Source organism: Mus caroli, unplaced genomic scaffold, assembly GCF_978045245.1.
Source record: "Mus caroli unplaced genomic scaffold, Mus_caroli_1 scaffold_10, whole genome shotgun sequence".
Classification (NCBI taxonomy): Eukaryota; Metazoa; Chordata; class Mammalia; order Rodentia; family Muridae; genus Mus; species Mus caroli.
In genome coordinates this window covers 96,374,508-96,399,385 of record NW_028227265.1, presented here as the reverse complement: position 1 = coordinate 96,399,385, position 24,878 = coordinate 96,374,508, and the positions used below count along the sequence as shown (strand labels likewise).

The window sequence follows — 24,878 nt, the reverse complement described above, 5'->3', positions numbered from 1 at the left end:
TCCCAGCTACTCCGTAGGAGTATCATGAGTTAGTTCAAGGCACGGCTGAACTATGGAGTAAGTTTAAGGCCAGCCCATGCCATTAGTGAGATCCCGTCCCAAAATAAGTAAAAAAGAGGGCGGGGGTGGGGTGTGTGTCTAGCTCGGTGGTTGGATGCTTGCCTAGTGTGAATAGAGTCCTAGGTTCAGTCTCCAGTACTGGGGGTAGGGTGAGTCCAGGGTCCTCTTGCTCTGCTTTGATCCTGCCTTCTCCCCTCTCCTCCCACACATACTTAACACTTTTTTTTTTTTTTTAAATAGGTTAAGGAAGTAAAAAAGACATCATCAGGCCTGGAGCTCCAAGTGGTTACTTCCGTGCCTGGTAGGAAGCCCACCACGACCATGATTCCAGATGTTGACTGCCTGCTCTGGGCCATTGGACGGGACCCAAATTCTAAGGGCCTGAATCTGAATAAAGTGGTATGTTTAATGGGTTTATTGATTCATAATTAATAATGATTGATAACTGGCCCGCCGGCCTCCTGATGGCGCTGTGACGATTGCATCCCCATCCCTGTGCTTTGTTGTGAAGCTCTTGCTTTGGATGCCCCTCCTTTCTAGAGTGCTCACCCCAGGCTGGGTATCTTGTCAGATTGGAGAGGTCTGGTCCAGATGGTGCAGCCATTTCCTGACTGACTTCCTTCTAGAAGACTTCTAAACGTTGGGGTTAGTGGATATGCACTACCACAACTTCCCACCCACTTCCCTGTCCTCTTCTCCACCTCCCTTCTTTTTGGCAGTGAAAAAGAATTGAATTCGGAGCATCCCATATGCTAACCAGGTTCTCTGCCATGAAGTGTGGTCTTAGCCCTCCGTTTCCTCTTTCTTTTTTTAGAAACATGTTCTCATTAAGTTACCTAGGCTAGCCTTGAACTCAGTCTATATAGCCCAGGCTGGCTTGGCAGTTTTCCTGCTTCACTCCCTAGTGGCCTGGGTTACAGATTTGCATCACCAGTCCCTGTCTTTTGAGACAGGATCTTTCGTAGTCCAGGCTAGCCTCATTCTCCATAAAGAACCGAGGAACTTCTGGGCCTCCTGCTTGCACTTCCCAAGTGCTGGGATCCTAGTCCTGAGCCATGGGCCCTAGAGCCTTCAGCATTTTAATGAATGAAATATCTAGGAAGGGGCTTGGCTTGTTTTCAGCCTTTAATGAAATCTAATTAAAACTTAGATATTCAGATGAGATGTTTGTAGGTCCCCTATTCAAGTAGATTTGCTGGAATTTTTTTTTTTAATTGTGTTTATTTATTTGTGAGAGTCTGTGTATGTCTATGCTGTGTGCCTGTGTGCAGGCCAGATAACAGCTTGCAGAACTCTGCTCTTTCTTTCCACCCTGTGGGTCCTGGGTATTGAACTCAGGTCATCGGGCTTGTCAGCAAGCACCTTTACCACTGAGCCACCCTGTCGGCCCTATGTGAAGAGCACCTCTCTCTCTCTCTCTCTCTCTCTCTCTCTCTCTCTCTCTCTCCTGCTCTTTTATTTGCTGAATTTGAAGAATCATTTCTGGAAAACTTAAGTACTGGTTTCCTTGTAGCCCTTTATGTGTATGTGTGATTTACTGTTTGACTTTGTGAGACCCCTCTCTCTTCCAGTTTTTGTCCTTATGTGTTGAATCTGTGTGTATGTGTTCGTGGATGTATGTGTGTTGCATGTAGTGGCCAGAGACTGGCATTGGTGTCTTCCTCAGTTGCTCTCTACCTCGCTGTTTGAGAGAATCTGTCTCTTTCTGAATGTATAGCTTGCCCATGGTCAGCAGGCACCCAGGGACCCTCTTGTCCCCACCTCCCCAGTTCTGTGATTACGGATGCACCTGGCTTGTCCATCTGGGATGGGGATTGAATTCAGGTCTTCTTGCTTTGCCTAGCAAGTTCTTCACCTACAGAACTATCTTCCTAACTTCGCCTTTCAATTACTTTTTTTTAAAGATTTCCTTCCTTCCTTTCCCCCTTCCCTCCTTCCCGCCTTCCCTCCCTCCCTTCCTTCCTTCCTTCCTTCCTTCCTTCCTTCCTTCCTTCCTTCCTTCCTTCCTTCCTTCCCTCCTTCCCTCCCTCCCTCCCTCCCTCCCTCCCTCCCTCCCTTCCTCCTTCTGGGGTGGCAGGCATGCCCTGATGATGGGGATCAAACCCAGGGCTTCAGCATGCCGGACAGGCGTTCTGCCAACCTACCTGCCTTCCCAGCTTACAGGAAGGTCCATTGTCATCTTATTAATCGTTCAGATAGGCCGGTTGAATGACTACCGTGTGCCAGGTCATGACAGCACATTGCTCATCTAGTCAACCTTGCCAGTAACACGGGTGAGGAAGCCAGGGAACAGGGTCAGTAGATGACTCGCCAGGCTGGCACAGGAGTCTGGCCAACTCACTACTGTGTTTTTGCGGCCAAGTTGAACTCATATTTGCAGTAAAAGTTCAAATATATATTGCAAAATAGTTACATAGGTAACATCTCACATTTAGTGAGTGACAAAGTAGGGATTCAGCCCAGTCTGTCTGGGTCCAAAGGATGTGTCTGTCTGTCTGTCTGTCTCTTTCAGTGGCGTTGGGAGTCAGAGCCAGGGCCTGGTACAAAGCATGTGCTGTACCATAGAGCCATATCCCAGCTCCAAAGATTGTATTCGTGTGTGTATGAATTATATTGCACATGTAATATAGGTTATATAATTAATATATATGGATATGTATGGATATAGATTTATATAAATAAATACAGATATTCATTTGTTGGTCTGTTTGTTTTTGAGGCTAGGTCACTGTGTAGCCATGGCTGGCCTTGGGGTTGGCTGAGGTAGACCAGGCTGGCCTCTGGCTCAGTGTCTGTTCTTTGGCACTGTGCCCGGATGTTTCTTCCTCTCCTTCTCACACTGGAACATTATTTCTCTCTGATCTGCAAAGCTACAAAGTAAACCTAACACTTCTTAGAGGAGAGATGACTCCACAGAAAAGGAAGTATATTCGGTTGTGCAAAACAGTAGAACACAAACTTTGCTTAAATTGTTAAAGATAAGATGGTAACTTGAAAAGGGAATGCCTTGGGTGACTGTTCAGGTTGTTACCCTCTAGATAACCGAGATAGCTTTCTATGGCTGTGATAAGACACCGTGACCAAAGCAACCTGGGGAGGGATGGGTTTATTTCAGCTTATAATTCATAGAACAGCATCCAGAGAAGTCAGGGCAGAGACTCCGGGCAGGAACCTGGCGGCAGGAGCTGGTGCAGAGGCCTTAGAGGAGTGGTCTGGCTTGCTTCTAATCACTCGTTCAGCCTGCTTTCTTACACTAGGCAGCCTTGTCTGCCAGGGGATGGCCCCACCCCCAGTGAGCTGGTGCCACCCACATCGGTCACTAAGCCCTGTAGGCTTGTCCACAAGCCAGTGTGGTGGGAACATTTCCTTAGTTGAAGTTCTCTCTTCCCAAAGGCCCCTGTGCAAAGTTGAACGGAACACTAGCAAGTCCCAGCAAGTACTTAATACATTAGCAGTGTTTCAGAGGAACTCAGAGTGTCAAGCATGATAGGATGCCCCCTTCTTTTCCTGCTTTCCTTTTTTTTTTTTTTTTTTTTTTGGTGGGGGTTGGTTTCAAGACAGGCTTCTTCTGTATAGTCCTGGCTGTTCTGAAACTCACTCTTGTCGACCAGGCTGGCCTGGAACTCAGATCTGCCTGCTTCTGCTTCCCAAATACTGGGATTAAATGGACGAGCCACCTCCTCACTGCTCTTTTTCTTTTTTCTGTTGTTTTTTTTTTTTTTCTGTCATTCCTTTTCATGCTTGCTGGATCGGTCTCATTTTGTTAAAGCACCCCAGTAGTGGACAAGACCATCCATCTTTTCTATTAAGGAAGCTGTGGGACTCGTCAGCTTGCAGTGATCTGCGCGTGTCGCCGTTAAGACCTGTGCATTAGCCGGGCGTGGTGGCGCATGCCTTTAATCCCAGCACTTGGGAGGCAGAGGCAGGCGGATTTCTGAGTTCGAGGCCAGCCTGGGCTACAAAGTGAGTTCCAGGACAGCCAGGGCTATACAGAGAAACCCTGTCTCGAAAAACCAAAAAAAAAAAAAAAAAAAAAAAAAAAGGCCTGTGCATTGCTGGAGGTGCAGATGTGAAATCAGCCCATCTCAAAGGTCTGATGTATCATTCCAGACGGCCCGGGTATTTACCAGGTGTCCCTTTGTGATTTTAGGGCATTCAGACGGATGAAAAGGGCCATATCCTAGTAGACGAATTCCAGAATACCAACGTCAAAGGCGTCTATGCTGTGGGAGACGTCTGTGGGAAAGCACTTCTCACCCCAGGTAAGGTAATGCTTCGAACTTCCTCAAGAAGCGAGGCCCCATGTGTTATCTAAACCTGCCCAGCTTTTCACAGTCACAGTCCCGTCGGCAACGTTAAAAGCGTTCATTCCTTTGTCATCAAAACAGCGTTGAAGGTGAGGGAGGCTAGATACTGCACGTTTGCTGCATAAAATTCACAACTCCTTAAAAAGCTGTGCTTGTTGATTTTTCTCATTGCTGTCACAAGATACTGAAAAAGGCCACTTACGGAAGGAAGGGTTTGTCTTGGCGCTAGGATCCCTAGTCCATAGCAGGCAGGGCAAGGCAGCAGGAACAGGAGGCTGCTGGTCGCATTGTGTCCACGCTCATGAATCAGAGAGAGAGAGAGAGAGAGAGAGAGAGCGAGAGAGAGAAGAGACAGAGGTTAGCGTTCAGCTTGCTTCCTTCTTTTTTCCTTTGTCCAGTCCAGGATGCCAGTCCAAGGAATGGTGCTGTCCATATTCAGGGCCACTCTCCTCAGTTAAACCTCTCTGGAAAAGTCCTCATAGACACATCAAGGTAGACACATCAAGGGCTCTGTCTCGCAGTAGACTCTAAATCCAGGCAAGTGGACAAGGAGGATTAACCACCACGAACAGTTACATGATTACCAAATTCTAGGATCGTCATAAAGAAAGGTGGGATCCTGAAGTCATCTCACAGACCACACAGACACCGGCCTCAGTCAGACAGGGATAGTTTATTGAGCTTTCACCCCAGGACTGACTAATCAGGGCGGCAGACCAGACTCGGGAGCTGGCTGTGACCACAAGCCAGGATCCTACAGATCTTTTAAACCTTGAAATCCACAAACATCTGTGCCAAGTTAATTCACCAATTAGGATTTAGGGCTATGGTGTTTCCTTAGAAACCTGTCTGTGTTGTACATTTATCCTGTCCTCATTGGTTAGGGTATTCAGGGAATTTCTTGCGTCTAGCATTCCTTTCTTAACTTGCCAACCACTAGCATTCCTTTCTTAACTTGCCAACCACGATACCAGTTACCCTCGTACATGTCTCCTTCTAACAAGTAGGATGTCAGTTCCCAGGGAGGTCTTGGAAACTTGAGCTTTACTTGACCCCCTACTCAAAATGGGAGTCTTATTCCAAAAAGCGTCTTTTTCTTATGTTGGGGTCGATCCTAGGGGCAGCTTATAAAAGCAAATATCATAAACTCTTATACCTAGGTGCAGAAAGTGCCGCCTGGCGGTTGGTTGAGGTCTAGGCTTGTTGTGGCTAACTGTACAAAGCCATTCAAACTGGCTTCTATAGTGACTGGTTTCCAAAGACACCAAAGCACAGAACATAACAGAATCTGTAATTAACTAAAAAGCATGGGAACATTTCCTTATTAGTAACTGCACAAAATGGCACTGAGTCGGGTACCAGTTACCCAGGCCTTAACATTTTTTTACCTAAGCCTTAACCAAGAAGGCCTTTCTTATAGGTTACCCTTGGAAGACTCATGTCTCAGACAGTTGGCACGCATGGTGCCACCAGCTCTGATGTCCTTGTCCTCCTCATCCCTGTACCTAACACACTTCAGGAACATACCCAAGACCTTTGCCACCCCTGGCTGCTATGTCATTTTCTGCTCTTGGTCTGTCCTTCTGAGTCCTCACTGGACTTCTCAAATGTCCTAAGGTCTTACCTCAGCACTAGAAGCCTCTTTCTCCATTGTTTTAAATAAAGTGATATGTTTATGGTACACAATATGATGTTTTAAAATATTTCCATTTTTGGAGAGCTTAGTCAACCTAGGTAATATTTATTACCTCATATGCTTTTTTAATTGCAAAAAAAATAATTAAAATCTATTCTTGGTTTTGTTGTTGTTTTTTGTTTTGTTTAAAGATTTATTTGTTTGCTTATTTATTTATTTATTTATTTATTTATTATATGTAAGTACATTGTAGCTGTCTTCAGACACTCCAGAAGAGGTCATCAGATCTTGTTACAGATGGTTGTGAGCCATCATGTGATTGCTGGGATTTGAACTCAGGACCTTAGAGCAGTCAGTGCTCTTAACCGCTGAGCCATCTCTCCAGCCCTACTCTTGGCTTTTTTGTCTGGTTTGTTTTTTTGTTTGTTTGGCTTTTATGGTCTTTCAAGATAGGGTTTCTCTGTGTAGCTCTGGCTGTCCTGGAACTCACTCCCTAGATTAGGCTAGCCTCGAACTCAAAGGTCCACCTGCTTCTGCCTCCCAAGTGCTGGGATTAAAGACGTGCATAACTACTCTCAATAACTAATAATTAAATGTTCAATAGGTTGTATACTTAATTGTCTATTTGTATCATTAACAAATGTTACCATGCTGTGCATTAGATCTCTTGAAATACACCCCTGGCAATGGGCAAAGAGACACCTTATGTGTGGTGTTGTTCTTATATCAGCCAGGGGCAGAGCAGATGGCAGGCCTTTGTTCATCCGAGCTTGATGCCTAGCTTGGTGGCCAAAGCTGTTTCATGCCTAGGGCACATAAAATCCTGACGCTAGCCTGTTACTGCTATTCAAGCCTAGTGATTGCTGTGAAACAAGCATCTGGACACTGATATACAAAAGGTGGTGTGGCATTAGGAGACTACATGGATGCCTCTCGTCATGCCTGTATTGGGGGCACCAGTGTGTGTGCTGAGATGCAGAAGCTGCAAATGGAAGCTCTCCATATCATCGTGCGTGGGTACCCCTGACCGGGTACTTGATATACTTAACCGGAGATACTGTCCCCCAGATACATCAAGACGCTCGTACTTGATGAAGCAGTTGAAATGTTAAGCCGTAGGGTCAAGGATCAGATCTATGATATATTCCAAAAGCTCTCCAGCAACACACAGGTAGTTTTGTTGTCCTTGGCTACAATGACTTCTGATGTCCTTGAGGTGACCAAGAAGTTCATGAGAGACCCTATTCGGATTCTTGTCAAGAAAGAAGAGTTGACCCTGGAGGGTATCCGCCAGTTCTCCATCAATGTGGAACGAGAGGACTGGAAGCTTGGCACATCGTGTGACTTATATGGAACACTGCCTATCACGCAGGCAGTAGTCTTATCAGTACCAGAAGAAAGGTGGACTGGCTCACTGAGAAGATGCATGCCCGGTATCTCACTGTTTCTGCCATGCATGGAGATAGGGACCAAAAGGAACGAGATGTGATCATGAGGGAGTTGCTGTCTGGCTCTAGCAGAGTATTAATTACCACTGACCTGTTGGACAGAGGCATTGATGTGCAGCAGGTCTCCTTAGCCATCAGTTACAGCCTTCCCACCAACAGGGAAAACTACATCCACAGAATTGGTTGAGGTGGCTGATTTGGCCGTACGGTGTGGCCATTAACAAGGTGATTGAAGACAAGAGGACTCTTCGAGACATTGAGACTGTCTACAACACCTGCATTGAAGAGATGCCCCTCAACATTGCAGACCTCGTTTGAGGGGTTGTCCTCCTACCTAGCCTTAGACCAGGGTTCAATCCTGGGGGCAGGGGGCAGAGGCCCGAGGAACAGCTGGGGGGTGGGAGGAAGGGAGCCAAGGGATGGACATCTTATTTTTGTTTTGTTTCAGGTTTTTTTTCTCTCTCTCTCTCTTTGAATAAATGTCACTTTTTGAGGCAAAATAAATAATAAACAAATAAATAAAAATAAATTTCTTGAAATAGTTATCCTAACCAAAATTTTATGTCCTTTGACAAGACTTTGAAAAATGTACTCGCATCATATAAAGATGTCTACTACTAGCTTGTCTTGGGAAAAAAACTTTTTTTTTTTGTTTTTCAAGACAGGGTTTCTCTGTCCTGGAACTCACTTTGTAGACCAGGCTGGCCTCAAACTCAGAAATCCACCTGCCTCTGCCCCCTAGTGCTGGGATTAAAAGTGTGCGCCACCACGCCCGGCTAAAACCCTCTAATTTTATATCAGTAAATTAATAACTGATATACGTTTTGGACTCTGGCCTTTTGAGGGGAAGACATAGGAATGAAAATAGGCTAAATATAAGCAAGCTTTTTAATTAAAAAAACAACAAAACAAAACCAAAAAAAAACCCTTATCAAAGTAGAAATAAAAATGGGTCAAACTGGTTTGTTCTATAAGTATCCTGCCAGATAGCTGATGTCCTCATTTTAGCAGATTAACTTCTAGGTGATTAGGAATTTAAGGACGGGTCCCTTTTCTTCATGATAGAATGCACAGAGTTTGTTAAGTCAGTTTTGAATTGTTCATGACAGTAATGCTAGGTCTTCATTATGTTAACGTAGACATGACAATGACGTTGATGAAGAGGTCAGTTCGAGGCAGACCAGACCAGTAAGTGGCTGTTGGAACAGCGCTGCTATGTTAAAATAAACAATAAAACACATACTGGCTTCCATATCATTGCAGTTGCAATCGCTGCTGGCCGGAAACTTGCCCATAGACTTTTTGAATGCAAACAGGATTCCAAATTAGACTATGACAACATCCCTACTGTGGTCTTCAGCCATCCCCCTATTGGGACCGTGGGGCTCACTGAAGGTAGGTATTTGAAAACGAAGGTAATTTGTGGTTTCTTCTCTAAACTGTGTCGTCCCAAATAATTGTCTCCCAGAGTTACAGGAACCCTTTGTTTAGTCTGCAGTTGTAGTTCCCCAGCCATGAGTACTTGGAAAGAAGATCCGTAAGACCCGTGCGGCTCTGTTCCTGGTCCCTCTCCCCCATCCCTCTTTATACTTAAATAACTTGAAAGTTGCCAAAACAAAAAACCAAAGGACTCCTCTGTGTTCTTATTATTTTTCCTTATCATTTCTGCAGCCCATACATATAATGTACATCTTTTTTTTAAAGATTTATTTTATGTATATATGACTACACTCTAGCTGTCTTTAGACATACCAGAAGACAGCATTAGATTCGTAAACCACCATGTGGTTGCTGGAAATTGAGCTCAGGACCTCTGAAAAAGCAGTCAGTGCTCTTAACCACTGAGCCATCTCTCTCCCCATCTTTTTCTTTTTCTTTTTTTTGGTTTTTCCAGACAAGAGTTTCTCTGTGTAGCCCTGGCTGTCCTGGAACTCACTTTGTAGACCAGGCTGGCCTTAAACTTAGAAATCCACCTGCCTCTGCCTCCCGAGTGCTGGTACTAAAGGCGTGCGCCACTATGCCCGGCTTCTTTTTTTTTTTTTTTTTTTTTTTTAAGGACATGGGTCTTCACTTGCATATAGTTTTAAGATGAGAAAACGTTAAATAATAAAGTTTTATTTAAACTTTAGACTTTGGGCAATTTTTGCCAGCCATCTCAAATATCATTTGGAACACAGCCCCCCAACTCATAGACCACACAACACACACAACACACACACACAGAGTCCAGAATTCAGTCTAGCATAATTTACTGCAGGCAGCTTGGTCTCATTTAGTCAGAGACGCAGTTCCTCTGTGTCTGACGTGACATGGACATTTATTTTGTGGAGTGCCCTTTACTTTGGTGTGGTTGGATGTTTCTCATTCGTTTGATTCAGGTTTGTTTCTGTCACCCTCTGGTAGCTCTCTGAGATAGTTCTTAATGGGTATTTACATTTACACACATTGTAGACGAAGCCGTTCGTAAGTACGGGAAAGACAATGTGAAAATCTACTCAACTACCTTTACCCCGATGTATCACGCTGTGACCACGAGGAAGACGAAATGTGTCATGAAGATGGTTTGTGCCAACAAAGAGGAAAAGGTACTGGGAAAATGGGGTCTCTTACAGGTGTTCTGGGCTCCTCATATTTGAAAAGAGATTCTGTTCCTTTTTAAAAGTGAGATTTCAGCTTTACAGACGTAGTGACTGTTGTAAAGATGAAAATGATTGAGGACTGGTCCAAAAGAGACAGGGATACTGGTACAGGGGGCCTGGAAAGATGACCCTGTGGCAAGCACCCACATCATTTAGGTGGTTCTCAGCCACCTGTAACTGTAGCTCCAGATCCTGTAACCTTCTTCTGGCCTATTGGGGACACCCCTACACATATGTACAGTTACAGAGATGCAGGCAAACACATAAATAAATGCGAAATAAATCTTTTAAAAATGTAATGGTAAATGTGTTTCAAATATAAGACAAAGCAGAGCCGGGCGTGGTGGCGCACGCCTTTAATCCCAGCACTCGGGAGGCAGAGGCAGGCGGATTTCTGAGTTCGAGGCTAGCCTGGTCTACAAAGTGAGTTCCAGGACAGCCAGGGCTATACAGAGAAACCCTGTCTCGAAAAACCAAAAAAAAAAAAAATATATAAGACAAAGCTTCAACTCATAAAACAATAAGTGGAAATTTAGTCATTTTTTGAAAGTTATATCTCTCCAGCAAATTTCCCACTCCCCCTACATCTTCCCCAGTGTCTTTTTCGATGTAGCCACTTCAGTGGGTGTCATATGATCTCTCAGGAGTTTTGAGCGGAATTTGAGTGGGTTTTATTGCATAATTTTAGAATTAGGTTTAGTTTGGATTCTCAAGCTTTTAAGCCGTCTCTTCTAGTTGAATTAAATCCTAAGGAGGAGTGTAGCCTGGCCGTGTGTCAAGGTTATGGCTTATGGGACATATTTCTTTTTGCTTGGATTTTTGAAACCGGCTCTTATCACATAGCCTGGTCCAAATATCCCGATCTTGATGCTTTCAACCTCCCCAGTTGTAAGATCCATACCACATGCCACCACTACCTAGCTGTGACATTACGTTACGAGATGGCTCAACAGGTAGAGGTACTTGCTCGAAGGCCTGATGACCTAACACCGCCAATCCCCTGATTCTGTAGGATGGCAGAGAGGAGTTTTTCCCGACTTCCACCGATACAGAAGATAGCCCATGTGCCTAGTCACTCTTACCCCCTGTATCTGCTCAAGCTCTGTCTCCACCCCCCCCAACCCCCCCACCCCCCACAACACACAGTGAAATAAACATGAGTGCAAATGTATTCTAAGGGGCTGGAGAGATGGCTCAGCGGTTAAGAGCACTCACTGTTCTTCCAGAGGTTCTGAGTTCAATTCCCAGCAACCACGTGGTGACTCACAACCATCTGTAATGGGATCTGATGCCCTCTTCTGGTTTGTCTGAAGACTGCTACAGTGTACTCATATACATAAAATAAATACATAAGTATTTACATGGCCTACGGTTGCCACGTCAGAGTCAACAGGGCCCTGCCCTTCTCTTCCACATTCTACCATGGTCACACGCTGGCATGTGGGCTCCCAAGTTCTTTTATAACTAAAATTCAGGAGTTTTTGCTGTTGCAACAGAAATAGGGGTTGAATTATCATAATTGTGTAGTCCCAAAAATATATAATATCATGACTTAACAGAACTACTGGTGTTCAGCAAACAGGGAACAGAATTAGCAGGGCCAGGAAGACACAAGTCTGTAGCTATTTGGTTACTGAATGGGCTTAGTTCTTAGAGAAGGAAGGCCTGCTGGTGTTGCTCCTGATCTCAGCACTGAGGAGGCTTAGGCAGGAAGATCAGGAGTTTGAGACCGGCCCAGGCTTCTACGGCAAGACCCAGAGACCTCGTGTTCAAAGAGAAGTGCATGGGATAGGAAGAAAAAAGCAGGAGTAAGAAATGCCTGGGGGGCTGGAGAGATGGCTCAGTGGTTAAGAGCAGGGACTGCTCTTCCGGAGGTCCTGAGTTCAAATCCCATCAACCACATGGTGGCTCACAACCATCTATGATGGGATCTGATGCCCTCTTCTGGTGTGTCTGAAGAGAGCTACAGTGTAGTCACATACATAAAATAAATAAATGGAAGGAAGGAAGGCAGGCAGGCAGGCAGGCAGGCCAAGTGTGCACTGGAAGGAGCCGCCGAAGCGGGGCTGCAGAGGACCTGCCTCCTAGGCGTACTTACACTGACTTTGGATATAAAGACCTGACGTCCCTAATCTCTGTTTTCTCGCAGGTGGTTGGCATTCACATGCAGGGGATTGGCTGTGATGAGATGCTACAGGGCTTCGCTGTAGCAGTGAAAATGGGGGCCACCAAGGCCGACTTCGACAACACAGTTGCCATTCATCCTACCTCTTCAGAAGAGCTGGTCACCCTGCGCTGAGAGCCTGGGGACCCAGGTGGCCAGCGGTCCGACCAGCAGGCCTCCGGGAGGAACCGATCGATCAAGTTTACGTCCAGCTTTTATAGATCTCTGTATTTTAATCGGGAACTTCTGGTGGTGTAAATTTCCAGCTAAACACACGCACATATACACACGCACAGAAGAACTTATGTATCTAATCAGAAGGTTGTTTTGTTAATCCGGGGCTGGTTTTCATTTGATAATATTTACAATAATTAATATTTTGATTTTTTTTTCTTGTTTAATTAACAGCCTTGTGTTTGTTATGTTTTTCTTGCTTTGGCCCCATTCCAAGTTTAAATGTACATGACATACACTCAAGTTAGTGTACCTAATGGATGAATATAGCTGGCTAATTTCTTTCTTTTTTTTTTTTTCTTTCCTTTTTCTATGCAGCCCAAGGTGGCCTCGGACAACTCAGAATCTTCCAGCTATAGCCTCATGGGTGCTGGAATTCTAGGCCTGCGTGGCCTCTCCTGGCCTAGCTTGCTAGTTTTATATGATGGGAAGTCTGCACAATATACGTGGTATTTTTGTTCTGTATTGGAAAGCTGCCCCAAGGATGTTACCTCTCTGTTCTTGTTTTATTCTTTGCTCTGTTTTAAATGATTTAAAATGGTTTGTGTTATTTTCATGAAACAAAGTGCATTAAAGTTAGACTTGAGGCTGGTTAGGTAAAGGAGAGATGGCAGTACATGCAAGATGGAAGGCTGAGGCACCCAGGAGCCCTTTCTTCTGAGTATTCCTGGTTCATTCAGTCATTTCAGTATCTCTGTGTTTTTGGTTTTGTTTTTTATGAAAACTGTTCCAAATTTTTTAAATTCACTGCATTGTCTTATAAAATTTATTATGAACTATGCTGCTGTCAGTGTATTTTCTAAGACTTCCCACACTGGGAGAACAGACACCAGCATCTGTTAGGGAATAAGTCTCTTTAAACAGGTGCCAGAGAGGATGGAGGGATGGGACTGTTCAGCTCTTCTCATTCTTGTGAAGGATTCAGTTCGGTTCCTGGCTTCCCCCTTCTGGCCTTTGTAGGCACTACACACATGGCGTACAAATACACACATGGTGTACAAACGCACACAGGCAAAACACTTCTAACACATAAAGTCTTTTAAAAAAAGAGCGCTAGAGAGATGGCTAAGCGGTTAAGAGCATTGACTGCTCTTCCAAAGGTCCTGAGTTCAAATCCCAGCAACCACATGGTGGTTTACAACCATCTGTAATGAGACCCTCTTCTAGGGTGTCTGAAGACAGCTACAGTGTACTTACACATAATAAATAAATTAAAAAAAAAAAAAAAGAAAAGCCGTGAAGGACCAGGGATATGAAAGACAGTCTCAGTGGATAGATGGAGGTGGAGGAGCAGCCTGAGGTATGGTGGTACACACCAGCACTGGAGAGGTAGAGGCCAGGAGTAAAGGAGCCTGGGCTACAAGAGATCCTGACTTTTTTTTTTTTTTAAAGGGGGGGTCATGTGTGTGTTATAACCCCATTTCTGTTGTCTTTATTAGCTGGGTAAGCAAATTCCTCCTCGTCTGTGGGTTTCATGAGCAATGCAATGCTACTGAGGGTGGTTTTTGTTTGTTTGTTTGTTTGTTTTGTTTTTTCGAGACAGGGTTTCTCTGTGTAGCCCTGGCTGTCCTGGAACTCACTCTGTAGACCAGGCTGGCCTCGAACTCAGAAACCTGCCTGCCTCTGCCTCCCGAGTGCTGGGATTAAAGGCGTGCGCCACCATACCCGGCTGAGGCTTTTCATTAAGCTTTTCCTGGGTGACTTTCTGAGTGGCCACAGCCAGTTTGAGCACTGGCTTCTGGGTAGCCCGGTGCCGGCGAAGTAAAACAAGCGCATTAGTTAGTAACGATATCATGTGTTTGTGGCGGGAATAAAATAGGATCCCCAAACGTGGATTTTTGACTGATACAGGTGCTCTCCACTCTCAGTAGCCTGAAAAATAGTGTGCTGAGCTTCTTGGCTCCACTGGGGCTCCAGTCTTACTCTGCACATGTCCCGGAGTTGAATTGTACCTCTGCTGGGAGGGGAGGCTCCAAGAGCCAGCGCTCTTCTAACACATATGCTATGCTTACCTTGTTCTTCAGCCCTGGGGATGGTACGCAGAATACAGGCTCTGCTACTGAGCCCCACACACCCTGAGCCCTATCACTGAGTCCCATTGGTGACCTTGTGGTCCTGAACTGGGTCCATAGTAAACCAACAGACTCTGTTCTCCTCCGTCCTCAGATTAGCCTAGCCCTTGAGATGCCGTGGCTTGACAGCCCTTCTTAAGCCCATGCACAGATATGAACAAATAACTGTTGTATACAGTGCATAGCACAGTGTAATAAAATCTAGCTCACTACATTTTATTAATATTCCCCAAAGATTGGGCATTCACTTCTGAGTAACCTAGTCTGGAAAAAAAAATTTTTTTTAATTTTTGCAGAATAGTCATGCCACATAGCCCAAGATAGCCCACTCTTGTGATCCTCCTGCCTCAGCCTACCAAATGTTGTGACTATAAGCATATATCATCATACCCTGCATGAGAGAAAACATTTCTAAACAAGTAGCAGGGCAGTGAAGCAGCTCTGTGGTTTGTTGATTAAAGGGGACACCTTGAAGACTAAAAGAGGTACAGCTGATAATTGAGACAGTAGCCTGAGGTTGGAACTCTCTCCCCAAATTGGGATATTGTCATCCTAATTATACATTATTACACAGATGTTCCTGTGACTTTGGGAAAGAGGGTCAGAGCTAGAGAAATGGTCAGAGTGTTTCGTTGCTGGGTAACAAACTACTCCAAAATGTAGTCTCTTAAAACAAGCTTGCAGTGCAGTTTAGTGTAAAGGGGCTCCCAACAGCTTCTGTGCCTGCCCCTTAATGAACCTTCTGGGCTTTTGGCCCATACCTCGACACATCCTGCGTGGCTCCCCGCACCTGTGCAGAGCCCGCTCCTTCTGCACACCTCTCAAGACTAGAAGGTTTTCAGGGTTTCTGGGAAATGGACAGGAGTCCAGAGGAAGAGCTCCAACGCCAGAAGCCTGCTGGATGCTAAGCCTCTTCTGGTTGTAGAAGGACCAAATTAGACCGTTTAATTGCTCTCCTAAAAAGGTTATCTCCGCACATGTTAGCACACACCCTTAGGAGGCAGAGCCAGGTGGACCTTTATGACTTTGAAGCCATCCAGGTCTACTGAGTGAGTTCTAGGACAGCCAGAACTACACAGAGAAACCCTGTCTGGAAAAAAAAAAAAAAAACAGGAAAAAAAATTGTCACCACATTGTTGAACAGTGGTAGACCCCTAACATTTGGCTGAGGTTAGTAGGTAGTGGATTTTTGTTGGATTTATTTTCCACTCCTGGCTGGTAAATGGCTTACTGGTTGGTAGTTGTTGGTACTTGAAGAGCAAAGCCATTTGAGCCTAACAACTATTACCATCTGCGATGTCTATTCCTGGTTGTCCACGTGACTATATCTGGAATGAACCAAGATCCAGAATTGGAAGGCTCACCTGTGATCCAGATCTTGAGGCTGGAAGACACAAGTTTTCTGACCTGGATCTTGGCATGGAGATCTTGAGGCATAGTAGCTATGAATCCCAAGAGACTAAGGCAAGGAGATCTGTGAGTCTGAGGTCAGCCTGGGACAAAACAAGTTCAGATCCAGGGGTGGTGGCACACAACTTTAATCTGGGCCACGCCTTCTGCTGGAGACCTACACAAGGACATCGGAAGAAGGAAGGCTCACTCTTCTTTGCCTGCTTGCCTTGTGGGACTGAGCAACTGCTAGATCCTTGGACTTCCATTCACAGCTGCTGCTGACCATTGTTGGGGAGTTGGACTACAGACTGTAAGTCATCAGCAAATTCCCTTACAATATAGAGACCACCCATAAGTTCTGTGACTCTAGAGAAAAACCCAGACTAATACTCCATCTTCATCAAAGCAGCTACGACCTATAGCAAGACGCTAAAGATGGAAAACCCGTTTGCATTTCCTTATAGATTTTCATCATTCTCGGGAGGCGGAGGCAGGTGGATTTCTGAGTTCGAGGCCAGCCTGGTCTACAAAGTGAGCTCCAGGACAGCCAGGGCTATACAGAGAAACCCTGTCTCGAAAAACAAAACAAAAAAAAAAAAAAGATTTTCATCATTGTGGGAAGCATGGCAGCATGCAGGCAGACATGGTGCAGATGTAGCTGAAAGTCCTACATCTGGATCCACAGACAGCAAGAAGAAGAGAGAGATACTGGGCTTGGCTTGTGTACTTGAAATCCCAAAACCCACCCCCAGAGACACATTTTCTCCACACATACTCCAACAAGGCCACACCTCCTAGTTCCTCTGAAGTGATTCCTTAGTGACCAAGCATTCAGTTATATGAGCTAGTGGGGTCCATTCCTATTCAAACCATCACAGAGGCCAAAGGTGTTGGATCCCCTAGAGCTGGTGTTACAGTTGTGGGCTGCCTGCTGTTGGTGTTAGGAAAGGAACTTCGGTCCTCTGGGAAAGCAGTCAGTGCTATTAACCATTGAGTCATCTCTCCAGCTCCCTAAATAGTATATTTTTTTAAAGTAACATGACAGTACAGGTTAGGAACACAGTCAAGATTAACAGCAGATCACATGAATGAAGGAATTTAAATGATCCCATTATTCTTTGGGTTTTTGTTTTTGTTTTTTTTTTAATGGAATTCAGTGGAGTTTTGTTATTAGGGCCACAGCTTGAGTGGTTCTCTATTTTGCTTGGCAGATTACATAACTATTACCGTGCATGTCCCTTGCCTTACTGTATGTGATTATAATAGTATGCACACCCGACTACGGTCAGGCATATTTGGTAAATGGGATTTCCCTTGAAGGGTCACTTTGAGGACACAGTTCACCTTATTATACATGCATCCAAGACCAGTTCAACAGATTAGCCTTTCTATTCTTCGTGGACCTAAGTGATGGAGTACGGTCCAGCAGAATCTGTCCACGTTTAGTGGTTATTAAGGGGAGCAGATACTTATTCCGCTATTCAGAACACCGACCCAGCTTTCTAAACTATTCCCTATGCCACCCTCTCCCATATCTGGTGCAAGACTTGCAAGGAGAGTTACCGTGTGGTTAGAACTAGGACAAACTGCTGCCATTTTCCCAGGATCCATCTGTCTTCTGCATGGGGATGCAATGGGGATTACCCATGTCGTACTGGTTTTGGTTTGTAATTTGACAGAGTAGAACGCAGATAGACTTTCCCATCGTAACCTTTAGTCATGCATGGGAATTCTGTAGGCTGCTAAACTCATCTATTCTCTGATCTGTGGGATGGGTTCAGAGACCCTCGAGGACCACAAGATGCCCCAGAAGCCCCTACTCTGGCTCTCCACAGTGAGATTGTGTGTTCCTTGGAATAGTGTCTGCTTAGAACCAGTGTTTCTGAAGTCTTTCCCCTTTTCCCAGGAGAAGGTACCCTGGTACAAGAGAATTCTCTTTAAGAAAATATGTGTGTGTGTGGCGGGGAGGGAATGTAGAATTTAGGCAGTGGGACAAGGACTTTCCTAAAGAGGAAGTGGTCCTGCAGCTGTTATTCTTTTTTTTTTGTTTTGTTTTGTTTTTGTTTTTTTTCGAGACAGGGTTTCTCTGTATAGTCCTGGCTGTCCTGGAACTCACTTTGTAGACCAGGCTGGCCTCGAACTCAGAAATCTGCCTGCCTCTGCCTCCCGAGTGCTGGGATTAAAGGCGTGCTCCACCACGCCCGGCTCTTTTTTTTTTTAAAGATTTATTTACTTATTTATTTATTTATTTTTTAAAAAAAGATTTATTTATTTATTATATGTAAGTACACTATAGCTGTCTTCAGACACACCAGAAGAGGGCATCAGATCTCATTACGGGTGGTTGTGATCCACCATGTGGTTGCTGGGATTTGAACTTCGGACCTTCAGAAGAGCAGTCGGGTGCTCTTACCCACTGAGCCATCTCACCAGCCCTTATTTATTTATTATATGTAAGTACACTGTAGCTGTCTTCAGACACCCCAGTAGAGGATGTCAAATCTCATTACAGATGGTTGTGAGCCACCGTGTGGCTGCTGGGATTTGAACTCGGAGCCTTTGGAAGAGCAGTCAGTGCTCTTAACTACTGAGCCATCTCTCCAGCCCATTCCTGGTGTTATTCAAGGGCTTCCGGGTTTGTAAACTAGGTCAACCTGAGAACTGGCGGAGACTCTACATCCCTGTTTTGGTGATTCGATCTAGAGTCTTCCACTTACACAGAGAATATGATATTTATAGGCCAAACGTCTATTCCACTCATGGGAACACCTTGACCAACCAGCCATTGCCACAGGACTAGGTACCCTCATTAACTACTTTCCTTTACAGAAGCCACACCCACTTGCCTTTGGCAAATAATTGTTACCATTTTCCCCATCATTCTGAAACCCTGAGTGTTTTCTGGGATTTTTGTGTAAAGCAGGAAAAACAAGAGGATTTGTGTGTGTCAGGTCATTTTCAGACTTCAAGGGTCTTTTTTCTTCTTGGTCTATTGGTGACTTGTGATGCCGGTTTTAGATTGGTAGGGACAAAAAGAAAGAGAAGAGTGATTGGGAAGACGTTCTATAAGCAAGAAGTGACAGCAACTTAAACCATTCATTCATTCATTCATTCATTCATAAGTATGTATTCATGGGGGTGGGGTGGAGAGCTGGCTAAGAGGTTAAAAGCACTGGCTGCTCTCCCAGAGCATCTGCTTTTAATGACCCAGCACCCAACCTTCTATAACACCAGTACCTAGGGACTTAGTACTTCATCTGGCCTCCAGAAGCACTGGGAACACATGAGCATGCAAAACAAATCACACATAAAAATAAATAAATAAATAAATAAATAAATAAATGTCTTTAAAAATTTAAGTGTGCATTGGGGCTGATGAGGTGACTAAGCAGATAAAGCACTTGCCATGTAAGATAAGGACCAGAGTTCAGATCCCCACAACCCACGGAGACGTGGGGCTGGGGGTGTGACTGGTCCAGCAGGTCCAGTTAGGAGGGTCTCGAGGGGACCTTCTCCTAAGAACCAAATGGGGGGAGAGAAAGACAGAAACCAAGCGCAAGAATGACATGGAAGCAGTCTGAGTAGCATCAAGGTCTCTCTGTATTCAGCAAGGCTCAAGGCTTAAATGCACAAGCAAAAGGGGAAGTACTTCTCAGCAGGAGGGATGGGGCAGCGGAAATTTTTCTTTTGGCAACTACATGGGGAAGCAGGAACTTGGTGGTATCAGGGTACATCTTGTGGTCAGGACATCTGGCGCTGACTTAGGGCTGGAACCCATTCTGTGGTTGTTCTCGGAAAGGTGCGTTGGTGGCCCGCTTTTGACCCCCTTTTCTGGGGTCGGGGGGGGGAGGCCCAATTCGGAGATCAAGACAATAGAGTTGTCTTAATAGCTCCCAACAAGGGTGGGGATATTATAGTCAGCAGAGAGAGCACATGCCTGGCCCGCACAAGGCTGTGGATTGGAGTCACAGCACCATCAAAATAACCAGAGGCAGACATGATGGACAGCTGCGATTCTGGAAGCAGAGACAGAATCTCTGGGGTAAAGCTGGCTAGGTAGACTATGGAGAATTAGCAAGCTCCAGGTTCAGTGAGAGACCCTGCCTCAATAAATGTAAGGTGGAAAGGACCAGGAAGACGCCTGGTGTCAACTTCTGGCCTCTGCACATGTGCGTCACTACTTATTTTTGGTCTCCCTATGGACACACTTCTGCGTATGAAAGCATGCTACAACACCACAAATCCTTAGCAACAAAACATTGCGTATCTTAGTTCTGATGGATAACCATGGAACTTCTAGGAAGTGTGTAAGGAGATACTGAAGAGGAAAAGGAAAAAAAGTGCATGCTTTCACTCAGGGGGTGGAGCCAGTGGCAAGGGAGTCACGTGAGGGTGAGGGGTAGAGCCAGTGGCAAGGGAGTCACGTGGGGATAAGATGTCTACTGAAGGAATTGTTTATTATTTACATATTTAAGTGCTAGAAATGAAAAAAAAATAAAAAGATTTGCGCATGCCACAGCTACATTCTCAGCCCTAATACTGAATGAATATTATTTTTAAAGATTTATTTATTATTATATGTAAGTACACTGTAGCTGTCTTCAGACACACCAGAAGAAGGTCTCAGATCCCATTACAGATGGTTGTGAGCCACCATGTGGTTGCTGGGATTTGAACTCAGGACCTCCAGAAGAGCAGTCAGTGCTCTTAACCCCGAGCCATCTCTCCAGTCCTGAATGAATACTTTTAAGTCTTGGTTTTCATTTGGATGGGAGAGATAAAAAGATCTGTTTACTTCAAAATTAGTGCTAAGGCTCTGCTAACCCCTTTCACGTCACACAGACCTTGAGGCAGCTGTGTGTTTCCTCAGATGTCCAGCCCTGGCCTTGAAAGCTGGCTATAGCTTCCCTCCAGCCTCATTCCTTTCCGCACTCCACCTTCCAGTCAGACCGGAAGGGCGGGCTGCTCCTGGAGCCAGCCTCCACCCTCTGTGGTCAGGATGGCCTCTGTCTGGCATTTGTAGCCGAGTTTCCCAGATTCTGCCTCTCTGCCTCTGGCGCCCTAGTAGTCCTAGGAGCCTGACCTCTCTCTCGGACCCTCTCAGGGCCTGAGCCCCTGCCCACAGCCAACCCCGCTCTCCAACCTTCCTTGGAAGGATTTCCATTGAATTTCCAGGGTTCTTGGCTAAGGCTGCTCTGGACCATTTTTGGTGCTGTGACATTTTAATCCTGGTTGTGTTTCTTTATCCATCCTTACGCTTACAGATCATGCACCATTCCTGATCATGTTTGGACTAAAAATATTCACTGAAGCCAGGCATGGTGGCACACGCCTTTAGTCCCAGCACTTGGGAGGCAGAGGCAGGCGAATTTCTGAGTTCGAGGCCAGCCTGGTCTTCAGAGTGAGTTCAGGACAGCCCGGACTACACAGAGAAACCCTGTCTCGAAAAAACAAACAAACAAACAACAACAACCCCACCCCACCCCACCCCCCCCCCCAAAAAAATATATATATATGTGTGTGTTTGTGTGTGTTCACTGAAGATTCACAGGCGAATTCCAAAACGTTAAATTCTCCCTATTTACTCAGGCAACACTTCTGGACCGGTCTACTCATTGTTTAATGTTTAGTGAGCACGGTCTGTGTGCCAGGCTGATTAATGGAGACACATTCTTTTGAATAAGTTTTTGAAAGACTTTGTCTTTTAGGAATCATTTAGAAAGCTATTTGTATTGGTCAGGGTTCTCTAAGAGTAACAGAAGTTATAGAATGAAATATGTATATATACATATATGTGTGTATGTATATGTATAATATGTGGAGGGAGAGGGGAGAGGGAGAGGGAGAGGGAGAGGGAGAGGGAGAGGGAGAGGGAGAGGGAGAGGGAGAGGGAGAGGGAGAGGGAGAGGGAGAGGGAGAGGGAGAGGGAGAGGGAGAGGGAGAGGGAGAGGGAGAGGGAGAGGGAGAGGGAGAGGGAGAGAGAGAGAGAGAGAATTTAATAGAATGACTTACAGGCTGTAGTCCAGCTAGTCTAACAGTGGCTGGCTATGAATGGCAGCAGTTGCTCAATGTCGAGGCTGGGTGTCTCAGCTCCTCTTCAGTCTATGCTGGACTCCTGAAGAAGTAGAGTCCGATGCCAGTGAAGGAACAGACTTGCTAGTGAGGGGAGAGCAGACAGGCAGGTAGGGAGCAAAGACTTCTTGTCTTCCATGATCTTAGATAGGCTTCCAGCAGAAGGCAAGGCCCAGGTTAGAGGTGGCTTCTCCAAGATCAAAAGATCGGGGATTAAAGGGGTGTCTTTCTACCTCAAAGATTCAGATTAGAAGTAGATTTTCATACTTAAAATTAAGCAAAAGCCTCTCACAGGTGTGCCCTCCATTTTGGGGTTTTAGTTAATCCAGATATAGGCAAGTTGATGACCAAGAACAGCCATCACAACGCTATTATTTATCATAAGTTTCTCATCATCATGGTAGAATTCCTTTAACATTTTTATTATACATATATGTGTGTGTGTGTGTGTGTGTGTGTGTGTGTTTTGCCTTGGCCTGGAACTTGCTGTGTAGACCAGGTTGGTCTTGAACTCACAGAGTCATGCCTCTGCTTCCTGATGGGTGGGTGCCACAACAGACCACACATACACACCCATACAGGTAGATGTAGGATAGAGGGAGGGAGGGAAAGATGAAGATGGACACATAGACTGAGAGAGGAGAGTTTATGCGACCCAGCAATCTACTTTGCATATACCCAAAAGAACAGAAGGCGTAGCAAACATAACATATATTGCACCATTTGCCATCATGGGGAAAAAAAAACAAAAACAACAACAACAAAACAGAAACAGTCCAGTGTCAGTGGCTCAAGCCTTTAATCATAGCACTTGGGAGGAAGAGAAAGCAGATATCTGTTAGTTCAAGGGTAGCCTGATCTACAGAGGGAGTTCCAGGACAACGAAGGCTATATAGAGAAACTCTGTCTTAAACAAACAAACAAAACACAGAAACAACCCAAAGTTCGACAGATAAATACATAAACAGAGTGTAGCATGTGGAATCCTGTTCAGCCTTGCAAGGGAAGGACATTCTGGTGACATGGTGTACGTGGATAAACTTTGAGGCCATTACAGTCAACAGAGTAACGCAGCTATAAACACTAACATGCAAGTGTACCTGTCCAGACGAAGATGTTTTCACGGCTCCATCTTGCAACACTCTTTCACCCCAGAAAAAATTTATATGACCACAAAGGAACAGACCCAGTCAAGAGAGGCTTTCAAAGTAGAACTGGCGGGATTAGCTGACACACCGCAGTGGCTGAGAAGTGGATGGGTTCCCAGCAGGTTACCGGAACCGCCTCCGATCTGGCTCCTGAAATCTGACTCCCAAGTCTTCCAACAGTTTTGCAAGCTGGTTGTAAAACACAGCCTTTATTAAAGTTACAATTAAAAAGCACATTTATAATGAAGTAAACTGCAATAAAGTAAATTATAATTAACTGCAATTAGGTAAATCTCATTAAGAACAAAGGTTAAAAAGACTCACCTATTCTAGATTATTTGCTCTCTGACTCATTCTGTTGAAGGGGATCGGCATCTACTGTGTCTGTTTTGCAGAAATTCCAAAGAGTGTAGAGGGGAAGTTAGACCACACAGCTCTCCACAGCTCCTCATCCACTGTTGCTGCTGGCTCGGCAGCTTGCATTAGGTCATGACACAAGTATTGACAGCCTAGCAAGGCCACAACTAGTGCCTGCTCTCTTGACCAGCACAGCATTGGGAGTACCCAGTCTCTGACTCAGGCAACTAAATAGATAGTGTCACTTCAGTAACTAAGGGGACATCAAGGAGCAAGGTTGAGGACAAAGTATTAAGGTTTTGTTTTGTTTGGGGTGTGTGTGTGTGTGTGTGTGTATGTGTGTGTATGTCTCTGTGTGTATGTGTATGCCTGTGTGTGTATGTCTCTGTGTGTATATGTATATATCTGTATGTGTATGTCTCTCTGTGTGTATGTATATCAGTACGTGTATGTGTGTATATGTGTGTATGTGTGTGTGTGTGTGTGTCTGTGTATGTGTGTATATCTCTGAGTGTGTATGTCTGTGTGTATCTGTATGTATGTTGTATGTGTGGGTATGTCTGTGTGTATCTGTGTGTATGTTGTATGTGTGTGTATGCCTGTGTGTGTCTGTGTGTGTGTGTGTGTATGCCTGTGTGTATATGTCTGTGTCTGTGTATGTCTGTGTGTGTATATCTGTGTGTATGTTGTGTGTGTATGTATGTGTGTATGTCTGTATATGTATGTATTTGTCTGAGTGTGTTTGTATATGTGTATATATGTCTGAGTGTGTCTGTGTATGTGTGTGTATGTCTCTGTGTGTGTATCTGTGTGTATGTGTGTGTATGTCTGTGTGTGTATGTATATGTGTGTGTATGTGCTGTTTTGTGTACATCAGAGGATGTTCAGTTCTTTCTCTGTCATTCCCCACCTTATTTTTTTGAGGCAGGGTCTTTTTCTGAACCTGCAGCTCACTGTTTTGGATAGGTTGATTGGCCAGTGAGGCCTGGTGTTCTGCCTATCTCTGGCTCCCAACAAAGTGCTCATAGACATGTACCACTATGCCCAGCTTTCAAGTGGGTGCTGGGAATAAGAACTCAGGTCCTTGTGTTGGCATAGCTAACACTTTACTCACAGAAACACCCCCCCATTCCCCGCTCCCAACCCCAATCATAATATCAAGTTTTGGGTATATCAGAGTTGAGGGGCCTGTGGAATAACCAAGTGAGCTTAAGAGGGACTAAAATTTAGGAACTATTTTTAACTATCGAAAGAGGTTAGAAGGACCACATGGGAGTTGGGGAAAGGCAAGTTAGCGACCACGAATGGATTGCTTCAGGTTTTTACCAGACTCCTTTTTACCCCCCGCC

The 24,878-nt window shown here is 45.0% G+C and overlaps 1 protein-coding gene, 1 non-coding gene and 1 pseudogene across 2 annotated transcripts in view; all 3 read left to right on the top strand.

Annotated features, from left to right (window-relative positions):
* Gsr (glutathione-disulfide reductase) overlaps positions 1 to 13,267 on the top strand; it is a 44,055-nt gene extending 30,788 nt beyond the window's left edge. The window contains exons 9-13 of the mRNA XM_021170345.2: positions 301 to 459; positions 4,211 to 4,322; positions 8,715 to 8,846; positions 9,903 to 10,036; positions 12,240 to 13,267. Coding sequence (XP_021026004.1) covers positions 301 to 459; positions 4,211 to 4,322; positions 8,715 to 8,846; positions 9,903 to 10,036; positions 12,240 to 12,389 — 687 coding nt within the window. The 3' untranslated portion in view covers positions 12,390 to 13,267. The remainder of the gene's footprint in view (positions 1 to 300; positions 460 to 4,210; positions 4,323 to 8,714; positions 8,847 to 9,902; positions 10,037 to 12,239) is intronic.
* LOC147002469 (eukaryotic initiation factor 4A-I pseudogene) lies at positions 4,337 to 8,693 on the top strand (annotated as a pseudogene).
* Positions 6,679 to 6,822, top strand: LOC115031801 (small nucleolar RNA SNORA48). The gene has a single exon (XR_003837463.1). It is a non-coding gene; the product is annotated as a small nucleolar RNA SNORA48 (small nucleolar RNA).
* Positions 13,268 to 24,878: the final 11,611 nt, after the last annotated feature.